At 40.0% G+C, this 17,167-nt stretch overlaps 2 protein-coding genes across 2 annotated transcripts; one reads left to right on the forward strand and one right to left on the reverse strand.

Annotated features, from left to right (window-relative positions):
* On the forward strand, positions 1-1,885 carry gas1b (growth arrest-specific 1b). Its single transcript, XM_079474290.1, has one exon. The coding sequence runs from the start codon at positions 371-373 to the stop codon at positions 1,232-1,234; it is 864 nt and encodes a 287-aa protein (XP_079330416.1). The 5' UTR covers positions 1-370; the 3' UTR covers positions 1,235-1,885.
* Positions 1,886-4,817: 2,932 nt separating this feature from the next.
* c9 (complement component 9) lies at positions 4,818-16,340 on the reverse strand. Its single transcript, XM_079471293.1, has 11 exons — positions 15,406-16,340; positions 15,221-15,329; positions 14,970-15,120; positions 14,736-14,880; positions 14,389-14,527; positions 13,721-13,984; positions 7,345-7,585; positions 5,667-5,795; positions 5,449-5,579; positions 5,098-5,326; positions 4,818-5,022 (listed from the first exon to the last, which is right to left on the reverse strand). Exons 1-11 carry the CDS (start codon positions 15,546-15,548, stop codon positions 4,871-4,873), a joined length of 1,833 nt encoding a protein of 610 aa, XP_079327419.1. The 5' UTR covers positions 15,549-16,340; the 3' UTR covers positions 4,818-4,870.
* Between the last annotated feature and the right edge of the window lie 827 nt (positions 16,341-17,167).

Below are 17,167 nucleotides of genomic sequence, written 5' to 3' on the forward strand. Positions count from 1 at the left end.
CAATATTAACACGCGATTGTTTTTGTGATTTTAAATCAGCTGATTCATCTGAAAGGTAGGAAACCAAGAACTGTGGATACAATAGGCTACTCAAGGCGCATCAAGATGCTTCTGAGCGTTTTGACCTCGCGGCAGTGAGCAAATGTAATGCGTTTGTTTAACTCGCAATGAGATTTTGCGAAGCAAACTCCAGTCCAATTGGTGATAATCCAATGTGGAGTTTTGACGCTCTTTGGATATTCGAGGAATAAGTATGTCCACACACCTAAAGTGGGCAACAAAACGGTGGGCAGAGAGCAAAAGCTGAATTAACGTCGTGTGCATCAGAGGAACAGCAAGGTATCATGCGTGTTATTGGACAGACCAATAAATGGAAAACATTGACCTAATAAGTTACATTTTTATTTGTTCCATGTGGGCGCATCGAGGAATGGCGAACTCTGGCTACTCCACGGTCACTCAATGCCTGCATATGTTGATTTTGTCCATAGGTTTCGCGTCTATGTGTTTTTTTCGTTCATCCACTGCATCCCCGGCACACAACCAACGTTTGATATGTTGGCAGGCCATCATGAAGTGTCATGGTGATGTGGAGTGCCACTTCGCGTACAGTCAATATCTACAATCGTGCGGTCCTGTGTTAAACGGTAGGAAGAAGCAATGTCCCAGTCACTGCGTTCAGTCCATCATCCAACTTAACCTCACCGCGAATGGCCCTGCGCTCGAAGACTGCGACTGCTCCTCCGACAGTTTTTGCGAGATGACCAAGCGAGCCATCGAGCCATGCATGCCCAGAACCAGTCACATGGGTTGCACCGAAGCCCGTATGCAGTGCGAGAAGGATACGGAGTGCAGCACCGCCATGCGCGACTATTTGTATCACTGCAGGAAACTGTTTGGAGAAGAGCGATGTTCCGACGATTGCCGGCGGGTCATCACTAACATGCGCTCTATTCCTAAAGCCCAGCTGCTGGATACTTGCGTTTGCGACGGCACGGAGAGAACTATATGCGAGTATATTAAAGTCAGCATGAAAAACTTTTGCTTTAGCGACAGCTATGCCATCGGGAGTGGGTTCTCGGATACGGAGGAAGATTTAGAGGACTATGCGACTGATTATGACGAAGAGGAGAATGTTGCCGGAGATATAAGAGCACGATACAGTTTTACATTGTCGTTCACTATTTTTGCATATTTTCTAGGATTGCATCAAAACGAAAGTTTTTTATGTTGATCCTTTAAATTGCCCATTGGATATGAGATTAGGAAAATGATAATCACCACTTCGACATAAAAGATTGTGTCAAAACTGTAGCGAGTTTCCAAAATCTGCTCACCACGAGAAGGACCATGTTTGATATTGGGTTGAAAATGTGTATTCAGCTATATTTTAAGTTATTAACTGTCGTAGGAAGTGCTTTACAAAGATAAATAAATACTGGACGTTTATTTTTGTATAAGATTCGGTTTATGTGGATAATATCAGGATTGTCAATTATTGTGAAAAGGGATAATTCACCCAAAAATGTAACTTCTTTGTTCCAAATCTGTATACATTTTTTTGTTCTGATGATCACAGAGAAAGATATTTGGAAGAATGCTGGTAACCAAATAGTTCTTGCACCCCATTGACTACCATAGCCTACTTTAATTTAATTCATGACAGAATTTTGGAGCAAACTATCCCTGTAAACAACACAGTTATTGTCAAAGTGCTCTGTTTATATAGAATAATGTGAGCGTGTGGATAACATTCCTTAAATAAGTACAGTGTAAAATGGTGGCTAAAGATTATTGACTGGTTCCTTTCTTTTTTATTTTACTTAGTTTCATAAACAAAAAGTTTGTATGAAAGTAGTTTATTTATTTTGCTACATGACTTGGCATTTGCAACATTTATTGTTTTTTTATTAACTTATCAGTTACAACAGATCCAGTTGTGTTATTACTTTCTGTTCCAAATGCATATTCATTAGGTTATATACAAAAGTAAAAACAACAAAAAAAGTTAAACCAAAAAAGTAAAGATGGGCATGTCGGCTTTCAAAAAGGCTTTACAAAGAATTGTAGTAACAGTCACAGGGTGACCAGCTCTTTGCTGTTATTCAAATTCTAAATACAAAGGATAATACAAATATGACTTCATATCATGGATAGATATCATGATCTTTTATTATTAATAACAAAGGCCACTGTCATAAGCCTTGAACCAGATCTGTTCATGTAGGCTACTAGATTACTATGCCCTTAAACATATGATGCTTGATGGAAACCTGTCTTTGGTACAGTATTACATATCACAAATGTAGTAATTTATGCTAAGTAATATGTTTCTTACTTTCAACAACGTTTCACTATTTTGGCTCAGTTTGTGCCTGCACTTGACCTTTCATGTTTACAGAGGTGTAAGTTTAGGTTCCTTAAGACTCTCAACATCTGAAGTAACAAGGTTGTTTTCTAAGGGGATCAGACTTGAGCAGCATGAGAGCCTAGCAAGACCCTGACTGGCTTATTTATTCGAAGCTGAAGTGTTTATTTCACTCAAGCTGACATGAAAAAAGCAATGTTACAGTGAATGAAGTGAACCTCAAGTAGCCTTCACAAATGTACTCAATCTGCTACTGTGTGTGTGTTCAAGTGGGCTTGTCGATAGTTAAACTTGAGTTTGCATCTCCCTGAGAGCACTCGGGTAATACAAATCTGCTTTTGGAATAATATTTGTAACACTTTGTTCTATAAAATGACTAAATATAACAACATGAGCTCAGTTAGCATTCAGAGTGCTTGGCAGAGAGATATTACTCCATAAAATGTATGGAGTATCCTAAAATGTGTAGAATATCTCCTTTTCCCACACATTAAAAGAAACGTTTAGCCTCTCACAAAAACGTTTCATTGAGAGAATTTTAATGGTTCTTTCTAGAGGTCCAAGATGGCCACAGTGCTTAGTTCATTTCAAGGTTGAAGTGGGGTCTCAGTCTTAATGAATGACGAAGAAGTCGAGTGGCACTTCTGTCATGCTAATACTAAACACACAATAGAGGCGCCACACAATGACCAGGCACTTCATTCTGTCTTCTAGCTGACACCTCTAGAAAGAGGAGAGTGAACGTTCTTGAGCGACGAGAAGGAGCAAGAATTACAATGTAAATTATGTTAATCTGACTTCAATGAATATGAGAAGAAAGTTGCATTTTATTTCTTCATAGCTCAGAACTCCAAATGTAGCCAATAGAAAAATGCATGAACATGGTTTGTGGTAAAACATATATTATTTTGTACATAGAAAATTGGAGACCCTTTAATATCTTTGAAAATTAGAGGTCAAAGCACGGGTTGATATATAGGGACTAACCTTAAAAAGCAATAGGTGTTTTGTTGTCAGGCCATCGGATTGGGGGGATGGTTCCTAAAGAGGCTTCTTAAAGAAGGAATTTGGGGGAAGGGCAGTTATCGTAAAGCTTCTTCACCAAATGACCTACACGGACAATCAGAGGTCCCATTTCCACCATCGGTGTAGGCCTACTTAGCCTGAAAAAGTGTGCAGGGGTGCTTATGACTTGATTGCACTTCTATGTTCAGTTTATTAGGCTTAAGGAGGGACGGTGAAAGGAGTGAGAGAAGTGGAGAGACAAAGCTGCAATGACATGCGCCATAATTTAATTTTCACAATGCTGAGACAGAGAGGAAAGTTAATGTGGCGTGATGCCTCCTATAAACTTCAATGGATGACCCTAAGAATCTTCCTTTACTGGGACATTGTTTTAAAAAACCCTTATTAAAACATTCACTGTTTTGCACAGTGGTTAAGTGTTGTAAATTTTTCAAAATTATTAATCATGTTAAATGAATGTTACACAAATTGACAAGGACCATAAAAGCAGGTGATTTACATCTGAATATATCTGAATAAATTATGAAATACTATAATATGATTTCCATCCATATGTACATATAGTCCAAAGCCAATTACAATTGACAATCATGAAAGCCTGACAGAGGTTTTGAGGATAAAAGAAGCTTCTCAGGCTCTCAAAGGGGAGTGCTAATCTATTAACCTGACCTCTATAGAGGCCCCAAAAGAGTGAAAAGTGAGCCACCTCTCCCTCTGTTCTTGTTCAAACCTTGTCTAACTACAATACAAGCATTTAAACAAAACCGTGTTTTGTCATTTGATTTAATAGAATAAACTACAATACAACTGCAAAGTTTGATCTCGGTGTGGGCATTGAACTTAAATGTAATGTAGACCGTGTGTAAAAGCTAAGAAAAAATATATCTGCTTTAGGCAATATGACACAAACAATGGTGCTATATAGAGCACTAAAAGAGGTTCTTGGCTTGTAATCATAGGGGAACCACTTTAAGTGCTACATAGAACCATATTTTGGCGCTTCAGTTCAAGAATATAATAAAACATAATATTTTATTATATTTTATGATTTATTTGTTCATTTTGATGTTCCTATATAATAATTATTTTATTTTTATTATCTTAGTGCTATAGTGCTTAGGTAATTTCTGAGTGGTAAGAGCTCAGTGGTAAGAGGATTGTGTTAACAACACAAGGTTGTGGGTTCAATCCCAGGCAATTGCAGATACCTATGTAAAATGTATAGGATAATGCTATGTAAGTCGCTGTGGATAAAAGTGTCTGCCAAATGCGTAAATGTAAAATAACCATGATATGTAACATTATTGAATGTGTATAATGTTCACAAATATTATTGCATTTTAAGTGTCTGCCTAGATCGACCACAAGCTGGCGGTATTGTTTAACTAGAAGTTTCAACATCTAATGAAAGAAATCTTCATGGAAACAGTTTATTTCTTTTACATTTATTTGCACAAAGCATGTTTGAATGGATTTTTAGCAGTGGTCTTCCCTGACTGTATCTCCTTTGCAAATTGCATTTGTGACACCTTGTGTATTACAGGTACGTGTGCGCCTGTGGCGCCCCCCAGAGCATCCGGTCCAGGCGGACCAGCAGCCCCAGTTACCCTGCTGTTGAAATTCTTTACCTAAAACAAACAATAATTGAAACATATATACAGCCAAACTCAACCTGACACAAATAGCAAATATGGAAAACAAACCTTTCGCTAGGTCTCCGTCAATCGTCTGACATGCGACTCCCTCCGTTCCTAGTGGGCACAAGCATTTACATTCTCCATCGATCTGGATAACAGTGCCGCCGTTCTGGCATGGCTGACACTTACACAAACTGTACTCAGCCACATAGTCATCCACGGCCTTTCTGAGATTGTCCCGCCTCAACTGACCATTGGCAAATTCCAAAGGAATGGCGTTGTAGATGGGATCAGGCTATCAGTACAATGAAAACAGAGGTTCAGCTACCAAAAGTAGCATTAAAGTGATGATAGAGTGAAGTGCATTCTTACATCGCTGTAAATGAGAGCAGGATGTAGAGCGACAGTCTGTGCTCATTTTACATAGTGAGAGTAGTCCAGCTGGTCCTTTTGTTTGAGTTGTGTCGTCAAGGCTATCACAGCTTCTGTACTACCCCCTTTCACTGAGATCAGCACCTTTTCAACAATCCCCTTTTTAGATTTGCCATCTGGTTAAAAAGTGGTTTACGAAATGGTTATTTTTTTGTTGTATTAGACAGCATGCCCTTAACGTGTTGATAAGGTAACAGATGCACCTGTGTCCTTGGGTTTTAGCTCATCACAGAATTTCGGTTTACCCTTCGCTCCTCCTCCAATGTTGGATGTGCCCAAGCTTAGATCCAAACCAATCTCGAAGCATTTCTTCAGCTGGGTTTCCACACTCTCTGTAATGAAATATGAATCATCCAATGAAGTTTGAATGACCAATTAAGTGTAAATCCTATGAAGTGGATTACTCCACATCATGGAGAGAACTTTATATGAATGCAAATAACATGCTATCAGATCCAATTTGTGAAAATAAAGGCATAAAAAATGAATTCTGTCCTCATTTATTAACCCCTTTGTCATTTCAAATCTGTAGGGCTTTCTTTTTTCTTCAGATCACAAATAAAGATATTTCGAACAATGTTATTTACCAAACAATACCAACAAACTTCTATTGTATGCAGTGGCGGTTCTACATTGAATTGCACCCCGGGCGAGACCATCTTTGTGCGCCCCCCCCAAATTTTTTTTAAAATAAAACACACGCACAAAATTATGACAAACCCGTCATATTTTATTATAACAACATAAGTGAAAGAGAAAATTACATTTCTCAATAGCAAAAATAATTTTTTTGTGCACCTGATGGCTTTAACCCTTTCCTGTCCATCTCTGTTTATTTGGCACTCGATTTCCCATCCCCCGCCCCCAACACTGTCACTCACGTCACGAAACGAGTCACGGCCACAAAGACTAATTCCCAATTCACCTTGGTGAGGTGACACATAATCGTTTTGTATAATTTATTCTTTATTAGCCATTTCACACAATTCAGAAAAACTAAAATGTGCAGGATATAGGCCTGTATTCATTACATTATGAATAAAATGTGCGTTATTTGGAAGAAAGTCGAGGTGTTGTGTGACTGAGTTTAGCCCACTAGTTGAATTTGCGTCATGGGATGGGCTTCTGCAGCTGGCTATATCACAATCACGGCCCTACTAGAGCAAGATCCTGTTTGAATAACGCGGCGCGAATTTTCGCCAAAATTAAGTTTTTCGCGAACGCTCATTTCGCCCAGGGGCGCCAATTTGTCAATTCCCCACACAATGAATGAATGATAGATAATAGAAAACCGTTTCGCGGCGGGCGAGAGTTTTTTTTTACTGCTCGTGCCAGTGACGGCCCTCATGTGACATGAAAAAATGCCGCCCCGGGCGACCGCCCCATTCGCCCGTGCCTAAAACAGCTACTGATTGTATGTGCACTGTGACGAGCGGGTCAGTGTGCAATCAGCGTCGCCATGGAAACACCGCAATCAAGCCACAGCGCCTGCCGATTGCTTCCACCTGCACATCCTTAAGCGGTCTTATTTAAGCATGGGCAGAGGAGAACACGAGGAGCTCGTTCTCCTATCTGAGATTGGCCTAATGCTTGGTTGTTTCTTCTTGCTCCCACACAGACCAGCGACTGAAGTGATCGGCAGAGACGCACCTCCCTTTTCACGCACCACAGAGAGACGCCCAACCCTTTCACGCCCACGCTGGGACTGAAAGCTACTTCCCCAGCGCTAGCACCTCACAATGGGTGCCACTGTTGTTTGGTACCAACATTCTTTCAAATATCTTCTTTTGTGTTCTGAAGACGAAAGTAATTTTGGGTGAATTACCCCTGTAAGGTAATCAATAATATTTTTTGTATTAACGTTATTGGTATTAACTTTACCTCTGTGTTTGATCTCATCATAATTCAATATGTAAACAAGATCATATTCTCCACCGGACCCTCCATTTTTGGTGTAGTGTGTTCCATACTCCTCCAAGAAAGCGAAATATGCTCCCTTCTCATATTCGAGTGGCAGGGCATCCACATTATTCAGGAACAATTGATCAACCTCCAGTCCCCGCTGCTTCATCCTGTAGGTTGCCAGTTGTAGTTTGCCTTTCACTCTCATGAAGACCTTTCTCTGAAAAACAGAATCTGCTTAGTTGCAGAAGACATATTTTCTTCAGATCTTAATTGCAGTAACAACAGTTCCCTTTAGAGGGAACTCTACACTGCATCATGGAATGACTCTATGGGGGAACGCCAGTAGTGCGACATGCGTGAAATTGTGTATGGAACTAGCTCGCAATTGATAGTCGCAAGGAGATGGCGTCACGAGTGACGTGACTACCGGAAGGTATAAATAGACCTCGGTAAACAGTGCAAATCAGCTTATGCCATTTCAGCAAAGCGCTCTGTGTATGTGTCTTGTCAAAGTTATCTAAAAGTTGTGCTGTTTTGTAAGAGTTTTGTAATTAGTAAGAGAAAGAAAAGGCTCGATAAGCCATGTGCTACACCCTGGCAACGATATATCATTAGTGGGGATACATACAGGCTATGTGTAGAATTTTTGAGAGTTGAGCATGCTAAGGTAGCTTCCTTCCTGTCCTGTTCCTCCCTGTGCACTGCTCTAGTTTCGAGGACCAAGAGAGTGCTAGTATTAATAAAGTGGGATTAGAGGAATTTTATGAAACTCCTCTTTCCCCTGGGTATGAGGAGATTTTGGAGGTTGTTTTCCAGGCGGTAGCCAAGTGACAAAGCCCCAAGCAACCACTTTTTATAAATTCATTTAAAATGTATATGTGCACTTCTTCCATGAGTGGAGAAAGCTCCCCAATCTCACGCATTGGGCACTGAGGGGAATGAATTGTTGAACAAAGGTCTCTCAACAGAAGTCTTTGAGACCATCCTGAATTCTAGATCTCCCTCCTCCAGGAAGCGTAATGCCTTGGAGTGGAGACTATTCCCCTTATAGTGAAATGAAAGGAATTTGGACCCAGTTAACTGCCTGTTGGATTCAGTTCTAAAGTTTCTTCAAGACCGTTTCTACAGGTCTTGCACCTTCTACTATCAAGGTATAAGTGGCAAGTCTGCCTCAGGGGTCAGTAGGGAGACAACCCTTGGGCATACGTTTCCTCCGTGGCACTGTTAGAAGGAGACCTCCTTCTCAGGCTAGAGTTCCGGCTTGGGATTTAGCTGTAGTTCTTGAAGGAATTTCCCAGGCACCCTTTGAGCCTTTTAAGTCCAGGTTCGACAAAAATGTGTCCCTCATTTATCCCTTCTTACTAGCCATTACCTCTTTGATGAGGGTAGGGGATCTTCAAGCTCTTTCGGTGTCCCCTCCATGCTGGGAGTTCAAGGCTTTTCTGCACCGTAGACCGGGCTATATTCCGAAGGTGCCTGGTACTGTTGGCAGGGCCCTAGTTCTCCAGGCCTTTTACCCTCTGCCTCACTAGTCAGTGGAAGGTTAGATTTATTATGCCCGGTCAGGGCATTGCAGGAGTATTTAAGAAGGTATTCTTTTTTGGAGAAAGTCTGACCAATTGCTAGTCTATTTTGGACCTTGAGGTAGTTGTCAGCCGGCCTCTAAGCAGACCATCAGTAGATGGGTCGTACAGGCCATTTATTTGGCTTACGAGGTGCCTGGAAGGCGTTCAGAGTCAGGGCGCATTCTAATTGGAGTATGGCCTCTTCGCAGTCCCTTCTGTTGGGGTAGGTAAGCAAGACGTTTGTGATGCTGCGGGTTGGACTTCCTCGCATACATTTATGAGGTTTTACAATCTAGACCTTTCTTCATTGCCTGGGTCTTTTCATTGTTACAAAGCAGCTGTACAAGAAAACATATCGACTATAAGCAAAACATATAAGGTTATACAAATCAAAACAAAAAAAACGTGAAAACACAGAAGACAGACACACAGATTCAGACACACCCACACACAAAACACTCCACACAACACGCACACAGACACACTAACAAACGCGCACACAGACAGACACGCAGACACACACACACATGCACAGGGGTCATCACATAGAACCACACACCCAAGATAAGGAGAGAGAAACACAGGTCAACTATTAAACAGACTATGAATTCCTATATGCAGTGTAAATTAAATACAACTTTAAAATTCTAGCAGCCCCTCAGCTAAGCAAACGGTGGCAAGGAACCCAAAACTCCATTTGAGGAAATAAAACATCAGAGGGTAACCAGGCCTAACCAGGGGATTCCCGTTCCCCTCTGGCAAAAGCTTGGAACAATGAGACAAGACTGGCTGAGAGTAGAGTACTTTTCTGCACTCTTTGATACAACAAATACATCATTTGTTATTGGAAGTGTTCCTGGTTCCGGTTGATCTAACTAGTGGAGCCTAAAACTTCGGAATGTTAATATTCTGACTTCTGGGCTCCCTTCCAGGGTTGAGGCCGCCGGGCTCCCCCCCAGGGACAAAGCTGCCGGAATCCCATTTGCACAACAGATCCCCAGCCGGGCATTCCAGGTCGGTGCAGCCGGGCACTCCATGTCGGTGTAGCCAGCAATTCTAAACCATGTAGGGTTTTATAGGCAATTAGCAAGATTTTTAAGTTAATGTGTTGCTTTATGGGAAACCAGTGCAAGGCTGACAGAATCAGGGTAATATGCTCATACTTTTTTATGTGTAAGAACTCGAGCTGCCGCGTTTTGGACCAGTTGACATCCATCAATAGTTAAGCAGTATGGCCACCTTGAAATCATGATTCGTTTTTTTTGCATGCGCTCCGCTACTTGGTACAATGTTGATCTGCATGCTATAAAGGCCTTGTGTCATAAAATGCAGCGTAGATGGCATATGTCAGGTTTATCTGTTCCTCACCAGGCCTGGAAGGACAGTTTACTTGAATATAAGGCTGAATTTGTGTTTGCTAGATCTATTTATTTTTCACAGATAATTGTCAGCAATCAGAGAAACCCTAAACAACTTTTTCACTGAATCAACAAGCTGCTTCAACTGACCTTTGTAATAAGTTATGAGTTTTTAACACCAAAATTGATAATATACGTAACAACATCATCAGTACTCATACTTTGGCTGATTCTTCCTTATGCACTGTATTCCGGCATTTTCTGGTATTTCTCTCCAATTTTGCCATTCATGACCTTCCCTTCTCTCTGTAATATGGTTTTGAAAAGACTTCTAGAGTTGATCCGGTTCTTTCTTGTCTGTTTAAATCATGTTTTGATTCCCTGTGTCCTGTTGTTTTGAGTATTATTAATGACTCTTTGTGCACTGGTGTTGTACCAGCTGCACTTAAAATTGCTGCTGTCACCCCTGTAAACAACATGGACTTTTATTGTCATGATTCTGCCCTCTCTTTTCTTGATTCGCTAGTCTAGTGGCAGAATCATGACACACCCACGTGTTTTATGTGGAGAGAAACATATTATTATCAATCAGGACATAATATGTGTTCTCTCCAATCTCGTCATCAGCCCCGCCCCTCTCGTTCCTAATATAGCTTTCCTCCTGTGTCTCATTACCCACACCTGCCCACCGTTATCTCATTTGTTTGTCTCCCTATTTAATGCCCTCTTGTCTATTGTCTCGTGCTCGTTCGTTGTACTTGTTCCCTGTCAAGATTATGTGTGTTTGATGTTCCTAGTGCCCCTGGCTTTGTTTCTTATTCTCCGTGTGACGTTGTTTTGAGAAAGTAGCTTGTTTTTGCGCACCTCATGTGGGAAGTATGTGTTTTAATTTTGTGTTTTGGTTAGTGTTTTCCTCCATTGTGTGTGTTCGTTTTGTGCTTCTTATATTATCAAAGTCTTGGCGTTTAACCCCTTCAGTACCGTTGCCTGCACTTGGGTTCTTCCTGTCCTAATTCATGGCATTGATAACCTGAATAATTCCATCCATTCCTTGCCCATTTTTTAGAACAAACAGTGGCTTCTCAATTGCTTTCACATCTCCACATCTTTTTGAGCCACTTCAATCAGGACTCCGTAAACTACACAGTACTGAAACATATACATTTAGATTTAGTCATTTAGCAGACGCTTTTATCCGAAGCGACTTACAGATGAGGAAACATTGGAAGCAATTATAACAACATAGGCAACAAAATGCATAAGTGCATCAACACTAGTCCATTAAAGCCTAGCACGAAACAGCACTAGTTAAGGTTACTAATGACTTTGTAATGGATTATGATTCCGGCCGCTTATCTATACTGATTCTTCTTGATCTTGCCGCTTTTGATAATATAGATCACTCTATTTTAATCACCCGTTTAGAGACAGTCTTTGGAGTTTTTAATTCTGCATTGAAGTGGTTTAAATCCTATCTCTCTGATTGCAAGCAGTTTGTTGTGATGGGTGGTTGCAGGTCTGCAGGTCTTTTTAATATATTTTTCCTCTTGGTTAACTTGGTCATAACTTCCACTTTTAATGCCGATGACAGTCAGATCTACATACATTCAAAACCAGATGTATTCTGTTTAAACAGTGATAAGACCAATAGCATACACTTCGGTTTTGTCCAAATTCAGAATTTAAAAAATTGTTTTGTCCTAAGATGTGTGTAGACACCTTACACCAGGGACCCGTTTCAATAAGGAGGCTCAAGCAACACTGAGTTAAAATATGAACTCTGAGTTGATTTACTCAGATAATCGCTACTCTGAGTTTTTTGTTTCAGAACAGCTGGTTTAAATGAGTTCAATCCACTCTGAGTAAGTTTACTCTAGGTTACGCGCGTTCACCGCGGCTTTAAAAAGACATCATCAATTGAGCGAAGATAACACGATTCACCATGGCAACGCCACGTGACAAAAAGCGCTCCGTTTATTTCTCGCCAGTCGAATTGGAGGCACTATATATATACATGTAAGATATACATACATACATACATATATATATATATATATATATATATATATATATATATATATATATATATATATATATATATATATATATATATATATATATATATATATATATATACACACACACACACATATATACCTACGATTTTTGTCATGTAGGTGCAATCCTTCTGCAATAAAAAGAACATGGCAGCAGCTGAAAATGAAATATATTCAGTCCGGTGAGTTTAAATGTTCTTGCTTGTAGGATGCCTGACTGGGAAATGTTTGATATATTTAATAAACTGGCCTTGAAAGTTATGAGGATATGAGAACCGAGCACTGTCTATAGAAGACAAAAAACAGCGCGAGTGGGACGGGTTACGTGTGCACCCAATCACATTGAGAAATCCTAAAGGGTATTTAAATTATTAGCTTACTTCCAGAGTGGGCAGCAAGACCACATTTATTTGATCAGCTTATTCGGAAAGACGTTCACCATTCACCTGCAGTCCAATGAAACTCCTCTTTGATGGCTCTCACAGGAAACTTAACACAAATGTATAAAAAGTGCTTGAGAGCGATGCACACTTTTCTTACTGCTCTGCATACAGTTGCCTTGCTAACGTGTTCTGCATCCCCGGTGTTGTAAAGAAAGCTTCAATTTGCATAGAAACGTAAGGCCATACAGAGAATCTGCTCAGATGTAAGAGCGCGGCCACGACGAGTGAGGTTTGTTTTCTATGGACGAAACATAATGTGAATATATTTAATGGACTGTAAAGAAAAACGGTATCGCTCAAATAAAAAATCCTCCGGTTAGACATTTAATGTCTGTGTTACGAACTTGTGCGCGATAAAGGAAAACAAACGGCGTAGGCAAGTTCAACACCGCTCGCGCTTTGAAAAGGGGGCGGAGATTGTAACAAACCTCGGGTTAGTGGAATAAAACCTGCTCCCGACCAGGTTAGGTTCACAGAGTAGGTTACTATGGTTACTCACTCTAAGTATAAGATACCTTGATTTCTGAAACAGGCATGACTTACCCCGCGGTCACGGGTTTGATATACCTCGCGTTCTGAAACTGAAAACCCAGAGTATCCCGTTTTCTTTGGTTAACTTACTATGAGTTTGCACTTAACTTGCTTTCTGAAACGGGTCCCAGGACAGTCACAACTCACAATAGCGTAGTGTGCATTTCTTCCCCCATATAGTCATTCCATGATACAATGCAGTGTTCCCTCGAAAGAGAACGTCTCAGGTTAGGAGGACTGTAACCATAGTTCCATTCACAATTTCACGCACATCACGGTCCTTGCGTTCCGCATAGAGTCATTCCATGACGGAGTGTCTCGTTCCGTATCTCAGGGAACTATGGTTACAGTCGTAAACTGAGACGTTTTAATGCATGAAGAATGAAAATTTCACTTACTTTGGTGTTTGTGTATTCTGAGATCTGTTTGATCATATTTGTTCTTCCATGGTTAAAATCAATCCCTGCTGAGCCATCAAGTTTACCCTTATCAGCGCTGCCAGCCTCACCAGTAGCTTCACCAGACTTACTGGAGGACTTAGTGTGTGAATATTTAAAGCTCAGCCCCACATCAATAGATGTGCTTGATTCCTTAGTTAACTCTTTTATTAAAGAGTGAACGTCTTCATACATCTCCTTAGAAGTTGTCTCTTCCATTTTTGTCTGAAGATGAAGAGAAATTCACAGGGTCAGGGCTAAAAGCGCTTTTTCTGGTTGATTGGTTTCTACATAAAATCACATTATTTAAGGAACATTCGTTGAACAAACTTGATATGTTGAATGTTGATTGAGTAAAGCCATGTCAAAGATTTCCAAAATAGTGAAATTATTTAACATGATACCTCTAATCTTTAGCCTGGATTTCAGGATCACATTGTCTTTGCTATGATTTCAGTGCAGTTATTTACTTGTTTGCCTGGCCGTTGGTTTGTTTGCCTCTCAATCAATATTGGGAAATCTACAGTGCAGCATATATTGGTTTTTTCCCCTCTGTTTTGCAATAAACTATCAAAAAATCAAACGTAATGTATGTGAAACAGCAGTTTGCATTGCACATTAAGACCGACCTCATAGTTGAGAACTCCGATGTTCCATGGTGTTCTAATCATTTCCATTGTGGTTGGTTCCCTGACCCGATTACATTGACCATTGTAGACTTTGTTATTGAAGGGATTCATTCGAGTTCCAGATCCCAGAATATTTATCCTATTAAAACACAAATAATAGTCCTAAGACTTCTTAGATAAATAAATAAAAATATGCAGCTCAGTAATAGTTCATGTATAAAAAAAGATAACACAATCTGTAAATTAGTACAATCTGATTCAAAAAGACATATCTAACACAAAATGTTCAGGTGTATACAACTATACGCTATTCAATATTTTTCCGTAGAAAGATAAAATGTGCTCACCCAAATCCAGCTTTCAAGGCTATGTCAGATTCAACTACAGTTAACTTGCCACAAGGTTGTCTAAAGTCTTGGCAGTCATCCTCATCAGACCCATCGCCGCAGTCGTCATCTCCGTTACACTTTAGATTCTTGTTTATACACTTCTCTATGAAGTAATATTCATAATCACTGATTATAGCTCCTTGTCTCACGCAACCATTAGAAACCATTAATCGAACGAATAATAACACTGACGTGAATCACACTGCCATTGAGAACTTTTGCAGACAGGTGGAGCGTCCTCGTCACAGTTAGTAGAAGGAATGCATTGTCTGCTCTCTCCAATAGGTTCTATGCACCTACTTCCTTGAAACTGCCCAAAGACCTCAATACCCCTTGAGCGATGCTGTGTCATACATACACAATATACTTACTTAATGCCCATAAGGGAAATGACAGACAAAGAGGTAAAATGAGAGACAAAATATAGAGTCCAGTAGGCCTACTGTAATGTTAGTGCATGGGTCACAAGGAGTCCACTGGGACCAAGCACTCATTTTGCAGTCGATTGTTGCTGGGGCATTAGCCTCCCGTGTCTTGCGCAAAGACCTTTGCCTTGGAGAGACCAATACAATCAAACTTATAATAACTTTTTAACACATATTACAGATTTGAGAATGTGGATACATACATGTTGTCCTTTACACTCATTCCATCAGCCTGATAAAGAATGCATATCAGAACGCACAGAGCAGTTACAGTCCTCATGGTGAAGCGCTGTGAAGACACTAGAATGTCTGTTGTGTGTGATCTTGTACTTTTGTATTTAAGCATTGATTCAATATTAATAATTAACACACAGCTTGTTGACAGGAGGTTTGGAAAGATTTGAAATTTGCTCTCAGTTTTTAATCTATTTACATGCTTTCCCGGACTTCACCATGTGATGCAACCATATTTACCATAACTGATTGTCTGATATTGAACTGTCTGACCAACGTGCAAAATATATTGTGTTAAAGGTTTTTCTAGATTTAAGAAATTCTTAACTGATTAATCCATTGTGAATTTAGGGACACTTCTACAAACCTTTGAAACAGCAAGACACGTTAAAGGATGTCAGACAGAGGGCAGAGATAAACTTTTTGAAGAAGATCATAAATTAATTGACCAACACTAATCATTCATTTGTCTTTTCAGTCAAAGACTAAAAAACTTGAGATGATGAGATGAGAGATAATGAATAAACAGCGTTATGTCTAGAAGACATCTCAGCTTGAATGAAAGATTATCACCTCCAGCTGAACCCTGCCAAGACAGAACTACTCATATTTCCGGCACACCCCACGCTGCAACACAAACTCACCAGCTAAAGCTTAACAATACCACAATCACTCCTTCCAGAACCACCAGGAACCTCTGAATCATATTTGATGAACAACTGTCCTTCAATGATCACATTGCAAAGACAATGCGGTAATGCCGACATGCCTTATCTAACATTAGAAAGGTTAGACCCTATCTCGCTGAGCATGTGGCTTGTCCAGGCCCTATTAATCTCAAGGTTGGACTACTGCAATGCTCTCCCTGCTGGTCTTCCTGCAAAGGCTATGGTTTACTCCAGCTGGTTCAGAATGCAGTAGCACACCTCGTTTTCCAACAGCCCAAAAGGGCACATGTGACACCCATTTTCACCTATCTCCACCAGCTATTGGTTGAACCTGTCTCAGATTCAAGTCAAAAGTCAAAAGCTCGCCTACAGGACTATCACTGGATCTGCACCAGCATTCTTTCACACCCTCCTACACTCCTCAAGGCGTCTTGTATTGCCTTTTCAAAAGGGCAGTAAATCGCTTTCCCGTACATTCTCCTTCACAACTCTTTCCTGGTAAAAGATTCTTCCTAACTCAGTCCGGTCAACCACATTTCTCACAACATTAAAAAATACTACTTTTCTGTGAATACTTGATAGACATATAAGAAAAACAACTAACCCTCTCTCTTTCTCTCAACAGGTATTTTCTAGCTTTTGTTGAAACTAGAAACTTGGTATTAGCACCTATTTTATCTTTGATCCTGTATGACATATCGCTTTATTGCTCCCTGAACTCTCTGTAAGTCGCTTTGGATAAAATGACTAAATGTATTCTGGCAAATTTATGTTTAGAGTTCTACAGGTAATTGGATATTTGCAAGGTAAAAATAAAGAAAATAATGCATTTACTCTTTTTTTAACAAAACATATCTTGCTCATATTAGCGAGTCTATCAAGAACAAACTGTACTGCTTTTTGTCTGACCCAGCGTGCGTTGACATCAAATTTATCTTCCAAGTTCTTAAACAAATATTGTTTCAAAGTCCAAAAGGTTTTACTGGCTACTGACTGTTGAAAATACATGTTAATTGGTGATTCATAAAAAAACTGAAATTCTTTCATGATTTACTCATCCCTT

This window comes from Barbatula barbatula (genome assembly GCF_947034865.1).
Source record: "Barbatula barbatula genome assembly, chromosome: 2".
Classification (NCBI taxonomy): domain Eukaryota; kingdom Metazoa; phylum Chordata; class Actinopteri; order Cypriniformes; family Nemacheilidae; genus Barbatula; species Barbatula barbatula.